The 27,372-nt window shown below is 38.4% G+C and overlaps 1 protein-coding gene across 1 annotated transcript in view; it reads left to right on the plus strand.

Moving 5' to 3' along the window:
* LY75 (lymphocyte antigen 75) overlaps positions 1-24,503 on the plus strand; it is a 48,138-nt gene extending 23,635 nt beyond the window's left edge. Inside the window, exons 18-35 of the mRNA XM_076342787.1 lie at positions 176-351; positions 1,444-1,508; positions 2,753-2,829; positions 3,939-4,075; positions 5,114-5,219; positions 7,226-7,386; positions 8,065-8,194; positions 10,686-10,912; positions 12,656-12,824; positions 14,028-14,189; positions 15,173-15,295; positions 15,721-15,915; positions 16,309-16,529; positions 17,676-17,850; positions 18,374-18,541; positions 19,884-20,006; positions 20,472-20,639; positions 21,637-24,503. Of these exons, the coding sequence (XP_076198902.1) occupies positions 176-351; positions 1,444-1,508; positions 2,753-2,829; positions 3,939-4,075; positions 5,114-5,219; positions 7,226-7,386; positions 8,065-8,194; positions 10,686-10,912; positions 12,656-12,824; positions 14,028-14,189; positions 15,173-15,295; positions 15,721-15,915; positions 16,309-16,529; positions 17,676-17,850; positions 18,374-18,541; positions 19,884-20,006; positions 20,472-20,639; positions 21,637-21,821 (2,768 nt within the window). The 3' untranslated portion in view covers positions 21,822-24,503. The remainder of the gene's footprint in view (positions 1-175; positions 352-1,443; positions 1,509-2,752; positions 2,830-3,938; positions 4,076-5,113; positions 5,220-7,225; positions 7,387-8,064; positions 8,195-10,685; positions 10,913-12,655; positions 12,825-14,027; positions 14,190-15,172; positions 15,296-15,720; positions 15,916-16,308; positions 16,530-17,675; positions 17,851-18,373; positions 18,542-19,883; positions 20,007-20,471; positions 20,640-21,636) is intronic.
* The last annotated feature ends 2,869 nt before the right edge of the window (positions 24,504-27,372 follow it).

Below are 27,372 nucleotides of genomic sequence, written 5' to 3' on the forward strand. Positions count from 1 at the left end.
CTGTTCGATACCAGCAAAGGTATCTGATAGAATTTGATTCTGAGAGAGCTCAGAATGCAAGAAGGAGTGTTGGCTTTTCCCAGTGTCAAACTGAAATTTCTTATTACATTCAAAAAAAGAAAGGATGAGTTTTTCAGAATTTATTTCTTATGCATGTGATGTTTCTTCTACATAGATGAAATTGGAATTCATGGAGCCCCACTTGTTGTTGATGGAGCAGAGCTGTGGTTTGTACCAGATAAAAACCTGAGCTTCCAGGAAGCTATTTTCTACTGTCAAAAAAATGATAGTGATTTAGCCTCTGTGGAGTCTTACCCAAAACTCAGGACAATACTATCTCAAATAGAAAAGGTAAGGAGGTGCAATCTGTGTAACAGATATTTTCCACCATAGGGAAATTTTCCAATATAAGAAAATGTTCATACTTAATTTCTTTCTTTTTCCTGTTGGCCTTAATAGTTTTTAATTGTACTTAAAAGAAAAAGATGAGTTAAAAGAGAATTATTTTAATGTCAGTCTTATAAAAGAATTTTTTAAATTTAAAAGTAGCCTTAACAACATGGGGAAAAAAAAAACACCTCCAAATGGAAAGAAAGTGTTATAACAGGACCACCATTTAAGATTCCCATTGTCTGCAAATACTTCACTAACAATTGTCCCAGTTCTTAATTTTATGCACAGGACAGCACATCATTTTTCACCTGATGAGAGAATTTAATTAGAAGTTCATGATGGTCTGATAGCCTTTACTGAAAGGGGTTTGTGGGGTTCATAGCATGAAAGTACATTGTTTTAAGGAATCTTGCCAAAACATTGCAAGTTTCAGCACCTCTGTTACTACCTTTCTTCAATGCTACTGCTTGCGAGACAGCAATACTTTCTGAAAATAGCAGCTTGCAAGCTCTCTTAATGAAATTTCTCCGGACAAGTAGTTACCTGGAAGGAGAAATTACAAGGCAGGAGAAATTGAGGATTTGACCTGCTAAATCTCTAGCCTTTTCATGAACTGTTCATTGTTAGGCTATCTGCTGGAAGAACAGGATTATTCTGAGGAAGGAAGGAAGGAAGGAAGGTCCTGTGGAACCACATCAGCTTTAGGCAGCTTGCAGCTATGTCCTGGTTGTCTGGTAGAGTTCCTGCTATGAATTTTGTGGGAATGATGTATCTAGCACACACTTAAGACAGTACTGCAAGATTTCCTGTAGCTTTATCCAGCACAGTGGAAAACATGGGCTTTTTTTCTAGTAGGTGCAGGGGTCCATCTACCTGGCATATCAGTCTCAAATTGTATCCTTTCCTGTTGCTGAAGAGTAGTAATTCCTGCACATTTTAGAAACATTTTAAATCAAAATTAATTTTGTCATTGATTTATCCTTGGTAGAGTCTGGAGCTCTTTCTCTATGGGTTGTAAAATACTGGGTGTTTTGTTCTTTATTTCCACAGTTATCAAACAGCGAACAGAAGTGGTGGCTGAAGTTTATTGATTATGGCTACAACTATCATTCACCGTATGTAGAATAATTATGGGATGCTTTATTGTAAGCTTTTTTTGATATGCTTTTTAGGAATATAGTTAACTAGAATAGTTTCCAAAGGAAAATATTTTATCCCCAAATTCTGTATCATCCCAACGAACTAAGATAAATAATTTGAACGAAGCTAGAAAACAATACAGCATTAGTCAGTGACCACTGTTCTCCGCTTTTGTTCACATGTACCTGCACCTATTCTTGCCGTGCTAAACTTAGAACATAGACTACCTAAGACAGAGAGGGTAGAACTGTGTAGTGCTCAGACAAAGCAAATAGTGGTTAAGACAGTATGTGTGTACAATTAGAAAGTGGGTATATTTCAAAATATTGTTGAAATATTTCAATTCGCTGCCAAATTCTGAGTTCTATTCCCATTACAAGCGTTATTAACATCAAAAATTTACTAATTCATAATAACTTAATAATAACTGAATTCATAATACATTTCTTATGTGTCTATTGGAGCCTCTAGATTTCAGGTTGTTGGGCTTTGACATCTTAGTCTTGTCATGTGAATCCTTGAAATCTGTGGTCCTAATAGCTAATGTATTCCATTGATCTTTAAAATGCTTTTATTGGATTTTTAAGCCCACTTCTATGTTCTGTTAATAATGGGGGAACTGAAAAAAAAAAAATTCTGAAAAAAACCCTGTCTATTGGCTCTGAGGGTATCTGAGAAATACCTGAGAACAGAGAATGTGAAATTGGTTTAAGACATCACTCTTCCGGTTAGGTAATGCCAAAGTCTTGGAGGGCTTATAGTATAGCCCTGTAGAGCTGAGATGACTCACAGCAAACCTTGCATTGTGCCATTCATGGCTGCAGTGAAGGATTATGGGCTTCTTACAAGGAAGATTCTTCTCTTGCCAAAATACTATAGCAATATACTACTTTGAAAATAAAATGAGCACTATTGCCCGTTCTCCTCACTTGTCCTGACAGTGTGCCAGCAATTGCAGCATGATGATAAATAACCTCCTACCCTCGTTCTGCACATCTCCGCAACGTAGTTAATTTGGGCAAGGTACATAACTACTGAACCTACCACATATTTGTTCCTAGTCTAGTTTTTCCCCCCTCTGTCCTTTCCAGTGTTGTAGGGCATCTCCTAGAAACAGTTACCAGCCCAAATTTTTGTTTGCACTGGCTCTGTTGCTATCAGAGTTTCCACTTGAAAATCACATTGGATTGGAGATTGACTCTGAAATGTTTGTATCCAGTTTACAGTTATTTTCACGCTTCCATGATCGATTCCTGAGGGATTGCTGGTACGTTTCTAGAAAGAACTGGTATAGAGGTAAGGTTGTATTTTTTCACCCCTCTCTGTCATTATTATATTTTTTTTTTAAAAAACCCATTATTACTGTTCTTCCCAAACTCTTATATTGAGTGCAAATTGATATTCAATTAGGAGTGAATGGCTTCTTGGTGGTAATCTGATTGAATTTTGAATCATTTATTTCTTCCTTACTGTAGAAGCCATGATAATATTTCTTGATGACCAAAGGCAAACCTGAATTCAGACGACAATTTTTTTATGATCGATTGTCACTCTTTTTGCGACATAAATTGATTAGGTAAAATCTGGTTTTGGTGGTTACCTTTTTGTGTTTATGCTACATACTCTGAACCCTCGAAATTAAGTCTGAGTTGTGTTAGTTAGAGTAGCTTGACTGAATACTTGCAACCGCATATGCATCTGGAGATGCAAATTTCATTAAGTAGTGGAGTCATACTTGGAAGAGATACACAAAGTAATGGAAATGCCACCTGGTGGTACTTGAAGCTTCTTATTTCCTTTTTTCAACATTGTTTTATATTGAGGAAAATGTATAACCCCTGGAGAACAAATAGTTCCTCCTGTCTACTACCATTTCCACTTTAAAGCCGATTATTCTGTTGTATGCTGCTGACCTGTTTTCAGCCCTATTAGCCAAAAACTGCTTTTGCCTAGGAAGCCAGTCCAGTTACTGTAGGAGTCATGTAAAGCAGTACAGGCTAAATGCTCTCCATATGGATGTTAAAGGATTCCTTTTGGCTTTAATGACCTTTAGGTCACACACCCTCTATGCCAGAATATGAGATTAGTCCTCATATTCAAAAGCTTCTTACTTCATGATTTTTCTGTTTGAAGTTATCTCTGCCTATATGAAGTGTTACTACTGGAAGTAAGGGATCAGACTCTGGATCTTTAGGAATATTATATTATTGTCTGATATAAATAATTTACTTTTATTTTTTGCTCTGCTGTTACTATGCAATCTAAAGCACTAAAAGTACTTCACTGTGGTTGCACTGAAAAGGACTTCGCTTCAGATTGGTCTTTGTCATGTCACAAAGTATGGATGGTAATTGGAGCGTTATAGGCATTACCATAACTGTTTTTTAAAACTTACATTTCTGCAGACTACCCAGTTAACTGTAATGTGAAACTGCCCTTCATCTGTGAAAAAAATAATGCCTCCTTACTAGAGAAACACGATCCCAGTTACCGCCCAGTGAGAGGAGGTTGCCCTAAAGGTTGGCGTCAGTTCCGGAATAAGGTACAGAGATAATGCAGATCAGTCATCCTTACTCATTTTTCATAGTCCAGTAAGCTGGAGTGCCCTGCTGAAAGAGGTGAGGAAGTAGCCCCTGTGTTCAGGAGTGGACTGGGAGGTGGCTTTTGAAAATTATATGCAGTGATTAAAATCATCTCCTCCACTTCTTTGTCCCTTATTCAGGATTGATGGTTTCTTAATTTCAGAGCAGTAATTTTCAGGTTTTTTGCTTTCCCATCACCACACGTTTAGGTCCAAGAACGTTGGTTGTATTGTCTAATCTTGGGCTCTGCTTTGAAGGAAGGGAAGGATTAGAAAGGGAGAGGATGCGGTTTTTGTGGCTGAAGCATCTTGATTCTCTCACTGAGTAATCGTAGGCAGGCAGCAAGCTGGCAGACACTCTGCTTCCTAAGTTGCCTTAAGTACTTAATTCACTTAATTAGAAGCAGCTTTTAAGAATGAACCAACAGAGGTCGGAAGCCATGCTATAGTATATTTCAGTACTATCTTTTAAGGCAGTCATCTAAAGTCTTAGTGAGACTGATTCCTGTTATTTGGCCCGCCATTATTCTGTACATAAGAAGGAGTGTGCATCAAATCGGCACATTACATTGTGCCAAGGTTTGCAAATTTACTTCACGCCATTGCAGAATACAGCTTTTGAGTTCCCATGTAGTTTCTGCCAAAAGGTAACGCGTTACAATACAGGTTCCTGGCCCAACCCTGTCTGACTTTAGAGTTCATGTGTGAATTCTCATTCTTAAAACAGTACATGATTCTGATGTAGCCAATTAAAAATTACTGAGTTCTAATCCTCAGTGAATGAGGAGTTATTCAGTGGGATTATTCATTGTTTTATATTTAGCTATTCTGTTGAATCTAATAAGAAATGCATGCAGCTAGTATCAGTTCCCTTGCTTTCTGAGAAAAATATTTTATTGCACGAAATGAGAAGTGAGTTTTTAGGGTTGGTTTAAGAACCTTTATTTCTTAGGAAGCAATGGTATGATGAAAATCAGTTTCATTATGTTTATTTTGCAGTGTTTTCTAAAGATGAAACCCGAATATTTAACATTTAACGCAGCTAATGAAAAGTGTGTAACTTTTGGAGGCTCTCTTCCATCTATCTCAAATCAAGCTGAGCAAGGTACGATGGTGAACTGGGGGCACTTTAGTATGCAGCTTCTCTTCCAAATTCAGTATAGTTCTGCTTAAGAACTTGAGCATAAAATCACTTCGTTATCTACAGGCATACTGGGAGCATTCTAAAAATCCAAGACCAGTTAAAAATGTGTTGTCCGTTGTTGTTTGCATCACTGGAAACGTAACGTGGAAATGCAGTCAGCAAACATTTGAGCCAGTTCGAAGAGCAGCTTCTCTGTATGATCTTAACCTGTTATAAAAAGAAAAAATTGTAAAACCTTGCATTAAGGGATGAGGATAGAAGGGTCACCACTGAATGAAGAATTCCCATGTTTTGCTTTGCAAGTTAAAATATAACTGAGACTGTAGACTTTGCACTGTGAAAACCAGCTTAGGAGCGGCTTCCAAGACAAGCTCAGCTGTCTGTGTGGGGACAAGATGGCAAACACAATGCCCGCTGGAGCACATAGGACCCTCTGTGTCTAAGCGTGCTGAGCAGCTTAATATGGCAGTGTGTCTAAACCGACCACCTGCAAGCTCTCCAGGACACTGATAGGAGGATGGAAGGCAAGGGGACTGCAAAACACAGAGTTGTTCCACCGTTGGGACCTGCCTCTCAGCTGTCATGTAAACTAGAGTCATTGAGGTAAATGCAGTGAGGAAGAAATGCGTTCACATTGGCTGCAAGTAATATTCAGCGATAAACTGCTGAATGAGACAGCTGTATTTGCATCTATATTCTTGTGGATAACTAACAGTTCTCTGCAGGTATGTCTGAAGTAGCTCAGTTGAATTCTGCAGTGTGCACAGTGCGTATTTTCTTTATAAGCAAATAACCTCTTGCCAAATGGAATATGGAAAGTGGACTAGGGAGGCCATTAGTGTACCTGCAGGCAGCAGTTGAATGTCAATTTTTTTTTTTTTTTTTTTTTTTTTTACTGCTGTTATTGGGGAGGAATAGGGTTGTAACCATACAGGAACATACATGTCTGAGACCTGCGTGTTTTTGGATGCTTTTAAGACTTCAGAATGGCTATGCTTTTGCAGTGTTACATGGCAGGATCTTATGTCTGGTTTGGTGCATATGGAAGTGTTTGTTATTGTTTGTTGTTTGTTTTTCTTTCCCCCCTGTAGTGGAGGCCACCTATATGGAAAGAAGGCACAGTCCTCTTAAAGAAGCATGTCTCTTTCTGTAGGCTGCTTCTACTCTTCCAGTGGCATTAGGCAGCTGGCTAGCTCTGACATGTAAATCTTCAATGGCTTTGTCTAGCTCAGAAAATAGGCTTTGGCTAGTCTGGCATGTGGCCAGTAGTTAAAACATGTCAGCAGTAGCTAATTACATAGCTTCAATTTGTCTTCCTAATCTAGACAAGCTCAGTGAATGCCTTTGGTGCCTGGGGGGTTACCAAAGCCCATTGTTTCCTGTCAGAATGCTCACTAAGAGGGGTCTGATTTAAGGTTTTCCTGGCTGAATTTTTTTCCAACTAAACCTGACTTCCTTTGTCCTGTCCTGCTTTCTCTGATGGTGGGGCGGGCAAACTCTGCCAGAATCCAAAAAGTGGTTCTGATTTATGGTATATGTCAGTAGGAGAGGAAGATGGGAGATAAGAATTCCTCCATCAATTCAGAGAGGGTGGGAGGGAGCTCTTCTGTTATCTCTGCAGGGAGACAATAGAAGATCTTGCAGACCTGTGGAAAAGCAGCTTCTGAAATTTGGATGTAAATGCAAGAATACAAAGTAGTGGGCAGAGAAACAGGTTAAATACACTACCTGATCCTCAGATGAGAATTTGGAGGACAAATACCAATAGTCTGCACTTTTCAGATAAAATCAGCATGAAAGGTCTTATGGAAGGAAGGGATGATAAGCATTTGGCAATCATAAAGGGCTGGGAAAATTAAGTTAATACAAATGAGGGTTGCATTATCTTATTTATGTGAAGCGTTTTTTCAGATGTTTGCTATTGTTGTCTGAACCACAATATGTACATTTACTGTTCTGCCCAACAGATTATATAACATCCTTGCTTCCTGGTATGCCGAAAGATATTTGGATTGGTTTGCAGTTTCTGTTCAGCACAAGGGAAAACAAATGGATAGATGAGAGTAGACTGTTGTATAGTAACTTCCACCCACTCCTGACAGGAAGATTAAGGAAAATTCCACTGGACGTAAGTTCTGACTTTTGACTTCTCTTGACTATTGAGTAATGAAATTTGGAATACTGACTGTATGAAGGGAAAAAAAAAAAGCTAAAAAATATGTAACAGACCACATCCTCCCCGTTAGTGGTTTTAAGTGGCAGACAAGGTGACTGACAGTAATGGAATTCTGTTTACCTTTATTTGGATGACAACTTGTGAACTGAGATATGAAACACTGAAGGATGAAGGAAAAAAGCTGAAACAACTGTTTAATGACTCTTCTGGAACTTCTATTTGCAATTTAAAGACTACGTGAAAACAGTCATCAAAAAGATGTCATCAATAATTCTTCATTCAGTTACACTTAGAATGCATCTGTAAACCATTATACATTGGTATTTTGCTCGCTTCTACCCAAGGTGAAGCATAATAAATGTAATCGAATCACACCTACAAACAAAATTTATTTTAAGCATTAAATCATTTCATTTAATATTCTCCCCTGTATTTAACTTATGAATTCTTTTTGAGTCCAGGCATCTGGTAGTGTTTGTAAAATAGGTAAGCTGTATTGCACCACTCCTTTGAAACTTCTTAAACAAGTTCAGACAGCTCAGGTTCCCCTAGCCTCATGTTACTTCACCTTCTCTACACAAGTATGTTTATGCCTTATTTGAGTCTGATAAGCATATTTCTGGTTTTCAGCTCTTTGATGAAGAATTTAACAATCAGTGCGGTGTAATCCTCAATGATCCCAAATCACAGTATGTTGGAACATGGAATTTCACTGCTTGTGCTGACAGGCACTTCTTGGGTATATGCCAGCGGCCTGTAGGTAAGTCTGAAGAGTCACATTACAGCCAGAGTTTGCAGTTAAGATGCGTGTGCCAGGAGACCTTTTAATGCACGTAAATTGTTGCACTTGAAGAGCAAGATTTTTGTAGAGACTGAGCAGGTAAACTTTGGAAAAGCAGAGTGTGGAGGATGATCCGGGACCTATTTTATCAGCCATTCAGAATTTTCCCTTTTGTTTTTCACAGCCCAGTTCAGAGGGAATCTGTTTTCCTGAGAGACTCTGTGTGGTTTCGATGGAACCATACTTCAGCAGAGCGGGCTTTAATGTTCTATGGGTATAGAGGTCATATACATCAAGGGGTAGAACAAGTGACTCCTTTTTCCTCTTCAGAACTGTGGAAGTGAGAAGCCCTGGGAAGGAATCTCACAATATTTCTATCCTCCTTAAACATAACCTGTGTTTTTTAGCATTATCAGAATATGAGGTATCATATACTCTTAACGTTGAAATAGGTCTCCCTAGAGTAAACCTTGAGGGCATACATGGAGAGTGATAATTTGGAGTGATGCAGCTTTCCCTAGCTTTGTACAGATCCGTTGGTGTGAGTGGGTTTTCTTAAGCTGAACTAAAAATAATACTCTGATGTAGCCATGTGGGTTGGTCGACACCAATTACTGGAATCAGATCAAACACATATAGCTATTATACGTGTTTAATTACTGCTATGGGTTAATGTTCAGCGTACCCACTTCTGAGTATGTTCCTCTATGTAAGTAATCCCTTTAAGTAACTAACATGCTGTCTTCTAAAAAAAAAAAAAAACCAAACCAGGTGTGCAAAACACCCAAGAATATGCCCACCTTCTTCATTCTCAAATAGGCAAAGAGATTTCCACCCCCACCCCCCTTTTAACACAAAAAGTCGTCTTTATTTCAGTGCCAAATACTTCAGAAATTCCAAGTGTCCAGATTAGAAGTCTGGATGGAAGAAATGTAGTCATAAAAATTCAAAAAGGGGATTTTTATTAATAGGAGGTCGACAATATATCTGTGTAGATCAATATATTACTAATCTGGGCTGACTAAAATACTAAGCACTTCTTCCTAGCCACAACTGTAGAAGATGTAATGAGACGGGGTTTTGGACTGCCAGAGAATGTATCCTGGTCTGGTCTGGTGTTATATCATCATTGTATTAGGGATCTAAGGATAATTCAGGTTGAAAGGGACCTCAGCAGGGTGCAGCGACAGCTATGAGAGAGTCCAGGTTGCCTAAGGCTTTATCCTAGGGGAAAAGATGATTGAGGTTCCTTGGAAATCTTGGCATGATTGTGATTTGCAGAACTTCTTGAGACGTTAATCATCGGCAACTACTTCTTTCAGAAATGGACACTTTCCTTACTGCCTTGTTTCCAATTTGGTGTACCCCTTGATGTGTGATGGCACCCTTGGTTCCATGGTTCTTTTTTGTAGCTGTTTACTAAGGGAAAGCATTTGGCAGCAGACACAAACCACTTCAAACAATCTGTTTCAGCCTTGTCACTTTTCTGATCTATTGAAAGCTGTAAATTGCATGCAAATATCATATTATTATTTTTCTGTCTTCTTGTGTTTTGGAAAATGGCCCTGTCAGCCTATCAATCAGCCATTTATATCCTGTTATTTATAGAGTGATTTCTCCCCACGCCCCCCACCCCGTGAGCCTTTTTCTGCTTGAGGTATTTTAAATGTCCCTTTTGGAAAGCCAATTTATTTTTGGTTGTATATAAAATTTTGGGGGTTACTGGGTTTGCATGCTTTAATTTACCACCCATGGGAATGTTTGCATCTCTTATTAACTGCAGTTGCTACGCATCACTGAGCTGTATGCCTTCAGTATGATGCTGATAACTGTGATAACACTCAGTGCTTAGAGCACAAATAGTGAATTATACCCCTCCCTATGCAAGGTGGATTTTCTGCAATTAGTTAAGCACATGTGGAGGCAAAATCAATTCCCACTATACCCATGGATGGCAGTAAGGAATTCTGGGACTGAAATCTGCATAGACAAGTTTTGTGGCCCATTAGATTCGCATAAGCATAAATCCACAGGCTCCACAGAGATAAATGAGTCGAGTTTAGCTGTTGCTATATTGCAGCAGAGAGCAGTTGCTCTCTCCCATTCTTGTATTTAATTAAAATTCTAGAATATGTTTTTAATTCAATAAATAGAATTTTTAACATTATTTAGCAGTTAGTTAAAAATAGCAAATATAAAAAGATGTGAACCTAAGTTGAGAGAGAGGTATAAAAATAGATTGGCTGAAAATAGTCCTTCTTACTTTTTTTCTTTTATATATTTTCTATCTAAAGTGTCAAAGAAATTTGCTTCTAACTATAATCATTAGCATAATCTACTAAGAAAAATTTTTTTATCCCCCCCCCCGGGGAATTCAAACAGATTTTTCTGTTTGTTACAGAGAAATTGGGAGTTTAAAATGTATTCCAGTGTTTAACCATCTAATAACTGATTTCTTTCTTACATATAGGAACTGCTGATAACCAGAGAGAGCAAGTCCTTAATGAAACATTGAGCTATCAAAATGTTCAATACATGGTAATTCCAAAGAATTTGTCCTGGAATGATGCAATGGCTGCATGCATAAGGAACAAGATGCAGCTGGTTAGCATCACAGATCAGTTCCAGCAGGCTTTTCTCGCTGTTCAGGCTGCCCTTCGTAATTACCCACTGTGGATTGGACTTTTCAGCAGAGATGTAAGTTTTATTTTCCCCTCAGACTGTGGCTTAAGGTAATTTTTAGAGTTGTGTGAAACAGAAACTGGGATAAAGAAAGGCAATTAAAAATTAATTTCTGGGGTAACTGTTTTCATTTAGGGGTAACCATCTGGAAGGTCTCAGGATCAATGTTCTAAATCTTCAGTTCTCCAAATTACATAGTTGTTGAACTCCACTGGAGGGATTGATGATGATAAGACAATTCTTTTAGAAGATTATAGGATGAAGGGATATATTGTAGGGTAGCAGCAACATAGATCGCTGAATCATCTTTGTCTCTTTTGTTAATGAATGAATAATTAGTGTTGCCATTTAATATCATCACCACTGTTTACAGTACCACTCTAGAAAGACAACCCAAAATCTGTTTTAAAAGGGAGAAACTAGAAGTGGGAAATAAAATCCAAAATGAATCATCGAACATTTCTGGAGATACATTTCTAAAGCTTAACTTGGACTGTTGTTACTTTGTTATTTGTGCCTGTGTTTTGAGTTAGAGGGAGACATCCCTGAGACAGGTTAGTGGGTGGGTTTTTCTTTTTTCTCTTTGTTTTGCCTTTAGAAAAGTCAGTGCAGGAGGTACTGCTTTGCCTTTGTTAGCCAGAGGACCTCTTGAAGATCTTCATTGTGGATTGAGAGCTTTCTCAGCTGTTAATGAAATGGCTTGGGCTTGCTTGCAGGGTTTATCTTTTTTGTCAAGCACATGAGTCTTGAGATAATTGCAAGAAAAAAGTGAAGATTTATTTGAGAAGTGCCTTACCTACAAAGACTGATGGTGCTCACTCAGCTTCTGTGGTGTTATGATCTCCTATGTTAGTAATGGGCTATTGAGTATTCTAGGCAAGGTAGGGGGAAAAAATAGAAATTTGAGTATATACTTCATGGAGAATACTTTTAAAAGAAAACAGCCATTTAATCTTAGTGAAGATGGGGAAACTGGAACAACTTATTTTCCCTCCTCTTTTGAGTCTTTATCTGTAAGTGAAGATCAAATGATTCATTTTGCTGCATATAACTCAGGCATGCACTAGCTTTTCACTATTGCAACGCTTTGTTATTTGGGCACAATTAAAAAGTCACATGAAAGGAAATTATAATGATACTGGTCAACAGAACTTATTATTCCAGTGCTGGAATCATAGACACAAAAGAAAGATAACTTAAATTTCAAAGCAGCAAGGGGATTTCCTGAAGAAAACTTATAAATGTAAGATTCTTAAAGGATGGCGTGCTTGTATGTTGGGTTTTTTTTATTCCTTCTGCATCCTCCAGGGCAGGAACACATCTGACTTATTAAATCAGTTAAGTATTTAATAGATTACTTTCAACTCAGTGTGGAGTAGCTGAGACTGGGCCTTATTTTCAGATATTATCAGTTTTCCAAGACCAGATAATTATATCCACCATTGATTTGTAGGTGCAAATGATGTAATTTGGACATCTCATTGTCAGGCCTTCCTCCATAAGCATAGTAGTTAAACATCAACATTTGATAATTTGCCGTCCACTTCAGCTAATTCATATTTTTGCAATTGCAAAACTTAAAATAATGAAGCTTGTTATATTGTGAGCAGCAGATCAGATCGCTGAGGGCAGTGGAACACATAATTCTCACCTGAGACACTGTAAATGTCTAGCCAACGTAAATATATTACCATGTCATTTTCTGTACCTAATATTTTTTACTATGTAAGCTTATCCCTTTTACTTATACAATGCTAGGGTGGAAAACATTATGGCTGGCTGGATGGGAAACATGTTAGTTTTAGTCGCTGGTCTGAAGATGATGATGAAACAAGCGAAGAATGTGTGTTTCTGGATACTGATGGCTTCTGGAAAACTTCTGACTGTTCCTCTGAAAATCGAGGTGCTATTTGCTACGCATCAGAAAGTAAGTATCCTAGCATAATACTTATAAAAGCTGAATTTTCTTTTATTATGAAGCATATTTGATAATTGCAGATTGTAACTTCAAAATTACAACTTTTTTTTAGCTTACATTTCCTCAGACAGGCTGATTTGCATGCCAAGAAAAAAAGAAACAAACTTCAGTTAGGGGGGCATGCACCTGTTGGTCTTAATCCACATGTTCCTTAAAAATGAATTCGGCGTGGGTGCTTTGGGCCAGACTGTACCCTTCATATTGTCAACTGATTCTACCTTTGCACTGTTTCTGTAAGATTGTTGCATACTGATCTCTGCCACTTGCATGTGGAAGAAGATTCAGCTACCTCTGTACTACTTACATCGTAATATTGGGACCTCCTGAAATCCCTTCAGACATGGAAGTCTGTACGGGGAGGAGGTACATGACTACGTGGAGAAGAAAGATAGCAGGTAGACACTGAATTGAAAGGTGTAAATTTAAGTCACCTGCAGTTCACAAAACCCTTCTAAATATATACCAATTATAGCAAGACAGGTAGGGATATAGCAGGACATCTTTTGGGGGGGATACATATGTAGCACAGCCCTTTTCTGAAAAATAAAAAAGATCTTTCTGGGAGATCATCACAGATTTCCCTGTGAGACCATTATAATTTGTTTTGGTTTTTTTTCTGTAAGAGGACACAGATAAGCTGTTGTTGTACATACTGAGTCACAGTAAAGCGTATACTTGGCATTATGTCATCCTTAGCTGTTTTGTGCTTGCAATCTGAATAACTGCAGGAAGAGTCCTTCTCACTTCTCAAGTATTAGGTAAAGCCACAGAACTGAGATCTGTTGCCAGCTATGAAGTAGCTTATTTGTTATGGTGATCTGCCTTCATACAAGAGGCAATGAGAGCTTTTAGTTATTGGCCCACACTTAGCGCTTTTATGTAGGGATTTTATTCTTAAACCTATATAAGATAACACTTATGAAAAGTTGTAAGCATCTGTATTCTTCGATAATGCTTACTGCTGGTTTTGTTACGTTAAAAAAAATCACCATTATGAGGAAACTGAAAGCAAGAATGTATTACACGGTTAGAGGATGGCACTTAATTTGTCTTACATGGTTTTAAATGGTACCTGAAAGTGTTTTGTGGTGTGTAAGGTTAAGTGTTGTTATTAATAAGTCATGTCCTGAATGTCTTCTTTCCCTTCCTTAGCGAAGATTGAAAAAGAAAAAATTACACAAGTTAAGTGCCCACATAAGATTAAAAATACACCCTGGATATCATTTAGAAACAATTGTTACACTTTTATGATAACAAAAAATAGATGGAGAGAACTGAAGTCTCAAGAAGCCCATCATTTATGCAAGAAAATGAGTAAGTACTTTGTCATATCACAGGTATTTATATCACAGGTATTTATGGACTTTTATCAGCTTGAGGGAGATGAGTTTTAGATCTGACTCACTGTCTTACAATGACAGCAAAGTGAGTGTTGAGAAAGGTTGTAGCATTTGGAAATGTGCATTAGTGTTGCACTGCCTAATGCTGTTTGCCCTTGCACAACTCTGATAAAAAGCATGGGGTAGGAGAGTTTGAGAGAGAGATGGCTAGGAACTATTGAATTATGAGATCTCTGAAAAGCTGGAAGGTTGTGGGTTGGGGTTTTTTTTCCTCTTTATAATATGCAAATTTTAAATAGGTTGGGTAATTGTTATCCCCTTGGCAACATTCTGGCTTTACAGTCACATTTACTTCACGGGGTTTTTTCTCCCCCCTTGCTGTGTGGAACACTTAGGTGAACAATGTTAAACAGACTGAGAATAGTCCAATTCAGAAAAGCACGTGGGCTTTTCATGTCCATCCTGAACGAAGTGTAAGGAATGGAGGAATAGAAGTTAGCAACAGCTTCCCTCTTATATTAAAACATTGCTCATGGCACTTCAGATGTGCATCTTTCCAGAAACTGTTTTTATTTTTCATTAATTGATTTCAATTCAGTCTTTTTTTTTTTTAATACTGTTTCTCTACTAGGCAGTTCAAGAAAATCAGGAAAGACTGCTGATATTCTTATGTTCTATGCAGAGAATTTTTACTACATACAACTTGAAATGACAGTAGGACCCACAAATATCTCTGGAGCTGATGTCTTTCATTTATCCACAAAACCAGGGGAAGCACTGTTGATAATACCTTTGAAAATTGTTTTTGCACTGTTCATTTAGTTATTATAAGGGTCTAGCCTTTACACATTCTTGACCTATCTGTAATAATTATTAACAATAATAGCAAAAAAACATTTGTTTTGTAACTGAAAGGTGAATTTGTAAGAAAGTAATTAAAAAAAAAAATTTTAACAGACCTAGAAGCATTTGTTCTGAGCGTCCGAGATGAAGAAGAGAATAACTTTGTTACTGAGCAGCTTCGTTCATTCAGTGGTCTGGCTATGTGGGTCTGGCTGGGTGTGATTTATGATGACAGTGGTAAGATTGAAGTTTTTTTTTTTTTTTTGTAATAACTTGACTGGAGGCGGTTCACAGCATTTTAAGTGTATGTTTCTTGCACCACTAAAGTCAAACTGAATGCAAACCTATAATAACGCTTTATATTTGTATTTGTCTTCTAGAAAAGAAAATAACTGGACATGCTTTCTGTTTGAGTGATAATTAGATCCAGTATGTTCTGTTTAGTCTAGATTTGATTTCCCTGAAAAGCAGGACTTAAAAGGGCCTGGATGAGTAATGCTAACATATTTAGCATTGTATATGGAACTGATTTACAGTAACTTAGAATATCACTGCATTTTTTCCAAAGTGAATATCTGTTAATGTCATTAATATATTCAAAGTTAAATGGTATTTGTACACATAATGCCAATGTTTTAATAAATATGCAATGTTTTCCACAGATAAAGTTCTCAAGTGGTATGATGAAACTCATCTGACTTACAACAACTGGAGGCTGGGAAGACCTAACATAATGAAGAACAGTTTTTTTGCTGGTGTAAATCTTGATGGTTTTTGGGATATTTATAATTATTCTCAAAGCTGGCATGCTCATCACTATAATGTGTACAGTATTCTCGCCTGTAAAATCGAAAGGGGTAAGTAGTAGAGAAGACTTATGTGGAGTGTTGGATGAGGGTCATAATTTAAGTCCTGGTTCTGCAGTACTTGCTATATAAGGCTTTGGTTTTGCTCCCAGTGAAACACATGGCACAGCTGTTATGGGCTTCTGGGGTTATATGGTCAGTCTGTGCATCACTGCTGTAATACTCAATAATAATAATCAGGAGGAATGTGTTTGCTGTACTCCTCCGTCAACCGCTCACAGTGTTCAAAGTAGCAAAAGATAACTTAGCTGATGTAAGTGGCTTGTACTGAACACTTTAATGCTTGAATTACATTGATACAGATGGGTTTAAATGCTTTCTGTATGTTCCTAGTAACATGAATGAAGTGCACAGAACTTGTTGTCTTCTTATTCTTTGAAATAGGACCCCAACAGCACAAGCCTCCATTGCCTGAGTCTATTCCACATGGAAACAGAACATACAGGGTCCTTCAGAAAAAGTTAACATGGTATGAGGCATTGAGAGAATGCAAACGCAATAGGAGTGATTTAGCAAGTGTACACAGTGAATCACAACAGTTATTTCTAGAAGATATTGTCAAGCAGGATGGCTATCCTCTGTGGCTTGGGTTGTCAATTCATGATGTAAGTATATACTGTTGGTAACCTCAGTAACAGAGCTTGTAGATAATTTTCTGCACAGGATATGAAATATTTTCTGATGCTTTTTTCCAATTTCTGGGAGTTTCTATTCCACATAGTAGATTACCTACTTTTTCAACCCCGTGTAACATATGTTAAAGTATATTAAATTTTAGTGTATGTAGCCACACTGAGGTATTTTTCCAAATCCTTGAAATTTTAAAATAATATGAAGGTCCCACGTCACACCTTGTGGCACAAGGAAGTGCAATTTGCAATACTACCTTTGGAGGCTCCGGATTTATGGCCCTCTGTAGGAGCAGGTTCCATTAGCAAATACAATCAGGCAAGGCTGTATGGAGCCTGTTTAGTCTAGGTCAGGACTGGCTCTCCAAGGCAGTTCAGGAACTGGCTCTCTAGCAAGTTAGGTGTCCCTTCTCCCAGGAGGCGTAGCAAGAGGCAGCTGCAGATCTTCCTCCTCTGTCTGCTTAACGTCGGAGCCAAAAGCCTGTGGCCCCAACCCTGCTCTCCACATTACTCCCCAGACCTGGCCATGGTAGTTATTTGGCAAGAATACCCCTCTGCAGAGAAAGGTGTGTGATTTCTATGCATACCTTTGCTACCTCTGCCCGTCCTTTGGTCTGAATGGGTCCCTCCACTTCTCACAACTGTGACTCTTCGTTGTCGTGGGTTTCCAGCAGTGTATCTGAAGTAGGAACTAGCACAGCAAGCCATTCCCGAGCCGGCCAGCTTTACTCACTGAGGCCATCTTGACAGTTTAGCAGTTTGCAACGTACCTAATAACGTTCATAGCAAGGAAGGCTGACTGCTTAAGTGAAACGGCAGGATGAAATTAAGTAAAATGTTCTCCATAGAATAAAACAAGGCTAATTGCAGGTTTAAACTTACAGACATGCCCCAGTTTCTCAGTTCACACAAGTAAGCAGGATTTCTATGTTAAGAATTGATTGGAAAATGCAAACTATGTTGTATATTTATTCAGTATGGATTTAGAAAATGAGGCACTTGCACTTTAATTTATCATTCTACGAGGGATAAATATTCCTACATGACTTACTAATGACTGCCCAGATTTAAACCACAACCGTATGCAGTGGTTTAAAAGTTGTGGTTTTTTTCTTTAATTAGGGAAGTAAAGCTAATTTTGAATGGTCAGATGGAAGCGACTTTGACTACTATCCTTGGGAATTAGAAAACTCAAATACTACCGAGAACTGCGTTCTGTTGGATACTAAAGGATCTTGGAACCGTACAAAATGTACAAATGTTGCTGAGGGTGCCATTTGCTATAGCCCTCCAAACAGTAAGTGTTATTTTTAATGTTTTGTGTAGTTGTTTTATGTATTCTATCTTTACATGTTGTATTTAAAACTAGGAATGAAGGCTGAAATACTACACGTGATTCCCTCTTTAAGAAGAGATGTCTATCAGGAACGATAGAACACTTTTTAATACTTAAGGGAGATTAATTCTCTCCATTCCAGTGGTGAAAATCTAAAACAACCCTGGTCACTTTTTGATCATCTGTGATATGAATATCAAATTGCAGGTATCTTTTCTGAGTTGAAATCCATATCAAACACATATACCAAACTTCAAAACCCCCTAAAAGGCAAGAGAAAATGGTTCCCAAGTCTTTGGGACTTGTCTTATGCTCATTTTCAAATGAATTCATCTATGACACATGAAGAAGGAATGTAAACTAATTGAATCATGGTTGTTGGTAGGAGAAGTAGCCCTTGTTAATACTGACTGTCCTGTTACTACAAAGAGACTAAGCGCAAACTCCTGCAGCAGAAATAATGTCAATTTCTTTGTCTTTGCAGAGAGACAACTACAGCGAAAGCAAGCGAGCAGAGCCCCAGGATGCCCGCAAATTGGTGGAACCCTACAATGGATACAGTATAAGGATCACTGTTACGCATTTGACATGGCGTTCTACAATTTTTCAGTATATAATGTGGAAGATGCTAAGAAAGTCTGCCAGAAACTGAGTATGTTTAGACTCTCTATCACATTACGACTTGTAATTAGTCCATTATTTGAAAAGAAAAAAAAAAACAAACAAAAAAACCCCAACAACCAAAAAACCTACACTGGCTATACTTCAGCTTTTCAGCTTTTATGCTGCTTTAGTTTAGGAAAAGTAATAGCAAGCTTCAGTTTTGAACATCTGATTAAGGTTCTTGGTAAAACTCTGCAATGTGCTGACAGTTTGTTTGGCACATGGATATCTGTGAGTAAAATGCAGATAGCCATTGATAGAGGATTCAGAAACTTAAGGTTTACAGTTTGGAGGAAACCATTTTATTTGCATAGGATTCAGAAACTTAAGGCATGCAGTTTGGAGGCAATTATTTTATTTGCATATAATTAACTATTTATAATAAAGTTAGTGCTGTTAGCAGTGTTTACTTATTACATCCTTGCATTAGCTGCTTGCTAACCTATCAAATGGTTCAAAGCACGCACTTTATAGATATTATTAAGGCACATAAAATTAAGTTTTTTAGTGATATTATGTCAGAGGATTTTCTCTCTTCTTTGATAAGCTATGTGGGGAATTGTATTGCGGAAGATGATGTTACACAGTCTCGTGTACAGAATTTTTAATCACCTTCTTAGCTTAGAAGCTGGTGACTGTCATAACTTACTTTTATTGAATTATCTTACGATGTGAAGTTGAACTCGCTATGTAGGATGAAAAAGAAAAGGTGCAAGTAGTCCCAGTCCTGGATGCAGTTTTATATTCAATCCTACCTGGCCTGGTAGTTGAAAGAGAAAGTGATCTTTCTCTAAATTAAGCTTCTGGCTTATATTTGCATATACTTGTAAAGAATGGGTACGCTCTGAGCCTGTCTCCAGTATACCCTTTCCTCCCTCTTATTCCTTAATTGCTATAACACTGTATAAAACCTGAGGCACAATGAGGGATTGATTTAGAAATTAACTTAACTCAGCAAAATGCTGAGCTTTTGTTCAACTATATTTTTGAAAAGGGCTTATTACTTGGACAAGACTAGTAATTCTGAATGTGGCATATCTTTTGATATCTTCCATGTATGTAGTCCACAGCTGCAGCAAGTTTACTCCCATTTTATTTTGTATGACCTGCTTGAATAACCCGTCATCTGAAGCTGTCTTGTATAACATTACGCTGTATTTTAGGGAATGGGGGGTTTACGTCTTTATTCTGCAGGTTACTTCAAGCTAATTTTACAAGCCCAGATCAGCAAATTTTTTCCCGTAGTAATTGTTCCCACAGAAAACTCAGTGTACCAGAATCATGAAAAATCTCTGAGGTTGCAATTCTGACGGGTTTCCTCTTCCCCTTAGATCCTTCAGCAACCCTTCTGACTATAGTGGATGCTGAAGAAAACATGTTTGTGAGCACGCACATAAAGGAAAATGATCTCATCACCAAGAACGTATGGCTTGGCCTGGCTCAGAGCTCTAAGGGTAAGAAGTAGCAACCATGTATGAGCATGAGTGTTTCATGTGGTAAATAAAAATGCATAAATCCTCAAATAAGAATACAGTTTTGTAGTGTTGATAGCCTACAGTAACTTCTGCCTGAGGTTGGACTCCCTCATTTAGCATTATAAAGCCCTTTGGACTTCTTTGTACCCTAAGTCTCTTCCTGTTGCACACTTAAGATAATAAAGAGTAACCGAAATTCACTTTCCCCAACACTGTCATTGGTGCCTAATGGTTAAGCTGCAAATGCATCAAATGCTAAAAATCTGGAGAAGAGGCGTGGCTAAAAGTGACGTGTTCATATTTATTGCTTTTAATATACGGGATAGCTAGTCAGCCCTGTTTCTTTTAGCAACATAAAGAAATCAGTAGATTGTGAATGACATTGTGTAGCATTACAGCATGTTTTGGTGATCTAAACGAAGCAATTTTTTTTTTCCCCAACAGATCAGTCCCTGAACTGGCTTGACGGCTCATCAGTTAATTATGTCAACTGGGAAAATAAAACTGCAGAAGTCAATGAAAAATGCAGTGTTATTCTGTCCACAACTGGCACGTGGTCCAAAGTTGACTGCAGTCGTAGTCAAAGCAGAGTGGTTTGTAAAGCTCCTTTAGGTACGGAAGCATTGGTTTTAGCAGAGACTTAATTTTGTAGTGACTATATTTTGATGGGGAAAGTCTGTGTTGAAATAATGAAAGTGCAATTCACAAAAGAACCTGTCAAGTACCTCTGCCTAAGCAGGAGCCTCCTGTTGCTGTTTTGCCATAAAATTGCATTTCAGGGACAAATTCTCTAGTAATTTACTTCTCGTGGCTCCCGCTACCCACTTAAAGGGTAAGGGAGAGAACTGAAATTTCCACTTAAAAGAGAGCATAGAGTAGTTGCTACCGCTGCTTACTACAGGGTCTCTCTCATGGATGAGTCCACGTAGGTGGGAACAGAAAGACTTCTGCTTGTAAGAGATGCCGAGTAAGCAGGTACTGCACATTGTGTTTTCAGTCTCGAGGAGGCTTCTGAAAACGGTGCCCCGCAGCTCCAGAAAAAGTCTTGGGCCTCATGTTACTTCCTCATACTCTGCCGTGCCCAGGAAAGCAAGCAGTTACCTGAGCATTAAGCAAGCAAGTTCCTGAGGAGCAGTGGAATCTCTCTGATTTTGTATACATCTTCACAGAAGTGGAAATGCAGGAATAGATTTAACTTCATGCTGCTAAGGAAGACCTGAACAAGATCTTTTCAGTACAAGGGAAGCATAATTCCCTTCCACTTCGAGAGAGTCCAGGAACTCATTAGATTTCTGAAGTATGCAGACCTTGAAATGAGTGCAGCATTTACTAAAAGGTTTTTTTTTATCTGTGGGGTCCCTTCCAACCTAAACATGATTAGGAAATTAACAACAGAATGATCAAAAATAAGCTAATAGATGCTGATTCATATGGGAACCTAACTTCCCACGTGATGAAGTGAAGACTATTACTATGATGAAGCAGTTTGCCTTAACTTCCACTAAATGCGTGCAGTGTTAGTGTATAGCTACCTAGGCATCAACCCCGTGACAAAATATTCTTACCAAAACTCTTAAAGAATAACTATTTGTGTTTTGTTCTGTTACAGGTTCTAATCATACTGGGGTGGCTGTAGCATTTGCCCTGCTAATCATCTTGGTCTTCATTGTTGGATTAGTGTGGTATCTCTATAAAAAGAAGCGTCTTCACTGGAGTGCCTTTTCCTCAGTACGCTATCAAAGAGGGATGAATGATGATGAAACTGATGATGTGTTCACAAAAGATAGCTATTGAGAAACTGTTCCTTCTGGGCAATTTAGCATGAACTTCACTGTGTGAAGCCATAAGGAATGAACTACTCGATGTTTTATTACTTCTTTTTGGAAAAGTAATAAGGTTATTAACGGGGGCTAAATTTTGTTCTTTTATACAAGTGCAATTTTTATTCAAGTCCATGGTAATTATCTACATTTGGCTTCAGCCATTTAAGGTGCAAGGTTTCTAGAGTTCTGTGATTTTTTTTTTTTTTTTTTTTAATTTACGGTATTTTCTCTTCACTGGAAAGAGTTTTTAATGGAATAAATAATGCCAACAGTACTTCGTGCAACATCACCTTAACGAATGCACTTAAAATTGCTACATGAATTCTGTAACTTTGTACAATTATCCATCAATAACTTCATGCCAAATGATGTACCATTTTGATATCCTGTAAGGGTTTTGCTGCTAGTATTGGGTTACCCTGTAGAAGCCAACACAAAGACAATAAATAGGAGACAAATTGTCTTTGTGTAGCACCTTTTGTAATAAGCAGTTATAAATTTTGATATAGCAGGGGAGAAGGGAGTTACCAGACAACTAAGTATTCATTCCCATCCAACTAGAACTTAAATTTTCTTGTTATAGTGGAGGAAGAGCATATTGTGATTTCCACCCCCCGCCAAAGACACACAAAAAAAAGTTACATTACGGCGGTGAGAGAAGAATCTTCCTTAGAATGTACGCACATTTTGAATAAAGAGTTATGGGGAATACCCTGCACTAAAGCCATGCCATCTAGGAGTAAATTAAATAAACATAGAATATTTGAAGCCTGAGACTGTGGCAAGCTGGCAGATCACTGCTCTTACCCCCTGAAGGCGGTAGTGGGGCTAACAAAAATGCCCATTAAGGGCTAACTGCAAACACAAGCAGAACTCAAGGTAGAATAAAAGCCTTAGCCCTATAAAAGCAAAGGCATGAATGTTATGTTTTATCCTGTGACGTAACTGTTCTTTAAGTAAAAGCTTTTCACAGCTCCTTTCACAAAGTTTTGAAAGCGCAAGTAGCAGGAATGTTTACAGTGAAAATCAGTATCTGGACCTAAGCATTAATTAAATAAGATTAAAAAACCTGCACTTAGTGTTTAGAGAATGGTGTGCCGCATTCTATCTTGTGTCTTCAAACTACTCTGAAATTAGACGCAAGTGATTTTTCTTGTAGATCAAAACACCGAACAGACCTGCTCCTTTTTATGATCTGTGGCACTGTGACACCCAAGGACGGGAGTGTTGCCGTGACGGTGTTCCTTGTTCTGTAACGAGATCCTCCTGACATTTGCGTCCCCTAATACTCTTATTTATACTAGGGTTAAATGCCTAACTTTATAGGCGAAATACGTCATCTGTCCAAGAAACAAGATAAAGATACATCCAAGGAAAGAGTGGGAAAGAATGTATGGTAAACAAACTTGTGTACATAAATGCTAAAAATACTTGAGTATTTTACATAAAACTTAAACTTGATTTTTGTATGTGATGTGTCACTGTGGCCTTTTCTATGCACTCCAAAGAAAGCTATAAAGGGAAAAAGGGAAGACAGAATTGTATCTATTAATTACTCTAATGATTTGATCAATTAATGTTTTGAGAAAATCTTTAGACTGTTTTAATGCACAATACAAAGAACAGGCACGTTTACTTTTACGAAGGAGGATATGTAAAAGACCAAATCCATTCCCCGTGTAAGGTGGTATGATATGATAAATGGGAATATGCTTGGCCTGACACGCTGAGAAAAGTACTACTGATTTCTCTGAAGCAACGGTGCGAGGCCACGGTGTTCCACTGCCTTTTTTTCCCCTGCAGTTTACTTAACGTTGACAGCACTTTTCTCTGTTCCTGTTTGCACTATTTTGATAAGCGTTTATCGTTTGTATTGAGAAATAGCGAACTTCTTGTAGATAGCGCTTTAGAGCCTGTTAAACCAGCAGCCCGAAGGGGCACAGTAAAGGAACCGTTGCGTGGGTTAGTTTGCTGATCGAAGAAGTAGGCACTGTTGTTGTTTATTTGGTACTTCGGGCACAATTGTGAATGCTTTCTTCCTTCTTTCTCGAGGTAACTTGTAGAAAAAGTAGTTATGATGCTAGTTGCTATGTAGTGAAAATAACCCTCACCCACCTTAAAGTAACCCTGGTATGAGAAGTGTTTGAAATGTAACAAAGCCTGGTTCCTGCCATCTTCTGGTTTAGCTTGTATGCCTAAGTGCTCTGCCAAATGACCCCTAGCGTAAGGGACTAAAGAGTGTTGTTTATTGTCCTTTTCTAACAACAGTAGGAAGTGGGGAAAATTATTTACGAATTCTCATGTTCTGAGGTTTACTAGTTTTATAGATGTTTATACTTTGAGCATTTTTAGGTGTGAATCTGAAATGGCAAAAGGAAATTAGTAGTAAAATCCTAATTCTCCAACACACACGAATATATACTTTTTATTAAAAAATCGTCTATTTTGTTCTTATGAATGATGTAAATAATTTTTTAAGGCCCCGTTTCTCATGTTTGTTTCATCATACCCAAGTCGTCTAATCACTGGTAATTCTTATTTGAGTGAGCACAACTGCCTTAGTGCAGGTGAGTAACCCACTTTATTTGAAATACATAGAAAGATTATTTAGCAGTATTGTTATTGAAAGAATAAAGTCAAATAAAACACTAAACTGCTTACACTGGTTTTATTTCCGTGGAAGCAGTTATCAGCTAAGGTACAGCTCATTAATCACCAGGTTAAAAAAGCACATAGCACGGGCTGTGATCGCAGTTAAAGCAGGTAAGTAAGTGTTACCACGATAAGAAAACTTCAGAGGTAATAAAAATCTTTGATGTATTTAAAAAGAATGCCAGTAACTTTCTTTCTGCAGTACTTTATCATGGAACATGGTTATACCTGGCTTTTATCAAGCTGCTGCTGGGTTTGCACGGAAAAGGAACGTTACTCTGTGCCTTTTTTTTTTTTTTTTTTTTAATTCAAGGTGTAGTTCATTAGCACCTTGTGGCCCATCTTAGCTCCAAAGCAGTTTAGAAGGGCTCCCAACGTAACTCCTCATAAAATATGGGCAAAGTTAAATTACTTTCAGCCATGTAACATTTGCAATTTTAAAGCACGAGATGCATTCATTTTAATGAATACATCATCTGAACTCTGAATTCCAGACCTCCAAAATCTGCGACTGCTGGTCAAAGGGCAGTGTTATTTTTAGCTACAGCAATGGCTTGCCGTGCTTGCTGGGGGAAGCATCCTGTTGTGCAAGACGATGAACGAGGTCATCTGTTTCAAAAAAACATTAATTAAAAACTGATGGTGATGAGCAGGGAAATAGAAGCACAGAAATGAAGTGCTTTTCCCAGGTCGCGGAGCAATGGAGTTAGGAAGACATCCTAAAACTCCTTCATCTCGGAGCACAGACTGTCTGCTGGACTGTGGCAGCTCTAGACAAAAACTGACCAATTTCAGGTAAATGCACAAAGGTTTTTTGCACACTTACAACTTGACGTGTGACTCTGTCTCATTGGCCTCCCTCTTGTTAGGACGGAGCTCGCTCCTGTGGGAATGAGCTCCTCCCGTGGCGAGTGGAGCAGCACGGTTTTTGGTTCCTCTTCCTGAATTTTGCCCAGTCTCTGAAGACTCTCTGTCATGGAAAGGTTAATCCACTTCTGCCCCTAGACCAGCCAGCGTTTTTATTTTAACTTAATTGACATAGAAATCAACCACACGTGCTTATGCATGAGCACCATTTGGGCCTGATGCGTTTGTTGTTGTACTTCTCATTTTTTCCTTTTTCTTTAAACCAGATGCACCATCTGCTCATTGCTCTGGACATATGTTACGCATCTAAACATTTTTGAAAGGAGGAAGTAAATTGCATGGCCTGTCAGTGATTTTTTTTTTGGTGTGGCTGGAAATAAACAAAGACCAAACATTACAATTTTTGTCGCTAAAAGTCAGAACTACAATTTGGCCCCTTTATGCATCCGCTGATGCTGTGTGTATGGGGCACAGTGGGATATGTAACGCTCAGGGTCATAAAAGTTAGTTGAATTCATGTCAAGAAATACATGAAGTTCTTATTGACCAAATTAAACAGACTTTGCACAGTTTTAAAGCAACAACTATAAGCAATATTAAAGAGAAGGAAAAAGAGAAGATTAGCTACTGGAGAGAAGAATTCAGTTGTCGCTCTAATGGACCTTTCCCATTTAGTTCTGAAGAGTTTTAAGATGAGAGTTGACAAAGCACTAGAAAAGGTAATTTTCTGTTGATAGCAAATTAACTTGCAAATGGTGCATAGCATAAACGCCATTTTAAAATGCTGTTATCTTGTTATTATTCCTTTATGGTATTCTCACCTTGAAAACTCCTGTGCACTCTGTGGTCATATCTGCCAGTAACTAAGATTTGTAACAGATCTGGAGGGGTAGGGGAGGGTACCCGATGAGGCTTTCATTGTGGTCACGCAGTAATGCAACACAGACTGCAAGTCCTTCTGGATTTCTATTTGCCAAGGCAGAAGGGACTATAATTATAAACAGAACAACAGTTGTTTGTTAGCTTTGCTCCTTTTCAGCATAAATAGAATAATTTACTCCAAGGTGGCTTTTAAGAGAGTGGAATGTCAGTGATACAAAATAATTATTGCAAAATGTGCTTTCTTCATTATGCTGGCCCCTTACGTGCACATTTTTTGTTGGAACAAATGAGAACAAAGATCTCTTTCTGCACGCTGTATCTCAGGACGCTCACATGGATAGTAAGCGTTCTACTCCTGCTTTCTATTAAACTTCTCTGTTCTAATGTCATGTCTCACAGTTCCCCTTTAACAGATGATATAGAATACTTATACAAAAACTGGTGCTTATACTTTGTAAAAACTAGCAGGATTTGTATGCATATTCAAGTTAAACTTACAAAGTAGTTGGTTGAGATGATTTCACTAATGCGCATGATTGAATGTCATCCCCGTCAGCAACCGAACTGCTTTCTGTTTCATTGAAATGTCTTTATTTTCATTAACACGATCTGGGTATTTAAAGAGCATCTTGTGTCAAGTGAGAGCGTGAATTATACGTGTGTGTGTATAATAGGAGGGCACATTTACCCAGGGCTTGGATCGTGAGCTACTTTGAGGAAAAGGGCCGGGTTCCTGAAATTTCCATCTTGTATGGTCTCCTGCGGCCACCGTCCTGCTTTGTACCTCTTCTGCCTCATACCAGCTTCGCAGCACTGACAAATAAGCCGCCAAATGATGAAGACACCACCGCGGACACGAGAGCCAAACAGGCAGCCTTACACCAGCGCAAGCTGCTGGGAAAGGAGACCAGAAAGGGCCACTTCCTAAAGAGCAGCAGCCAGCTGAGCACAGCCCCGAGCCTGACAGGCGTGGGATGAGCACTGCCAACAGCCCCACCGCGCTGGCACAGGGTGCTGGAAAAGAGGGCCAGAACAGCCAGCGTGGGCAGCCAGAACAATCCGTAACACCAGGACACCGCAGCCCCGGCAGGGGTGGGTCTGTTCCCCTCCTCTGACAGCAA

The sequence above is a fragment of the Aptenodytes patagonicus genome, chromosome 6 (genome assembly GCF_965638725.1).
Source record: "Aptenodytes patagonicus chromosome 6, bAptPat1.pri.cur, whole genome shotgun sequence".
NCBI lineage: Eukaryota > Metazoa > Chordata > Aves > Sphenisciformes > Spheniscidae > Aptenodytes > Aptenodytes patagonicus.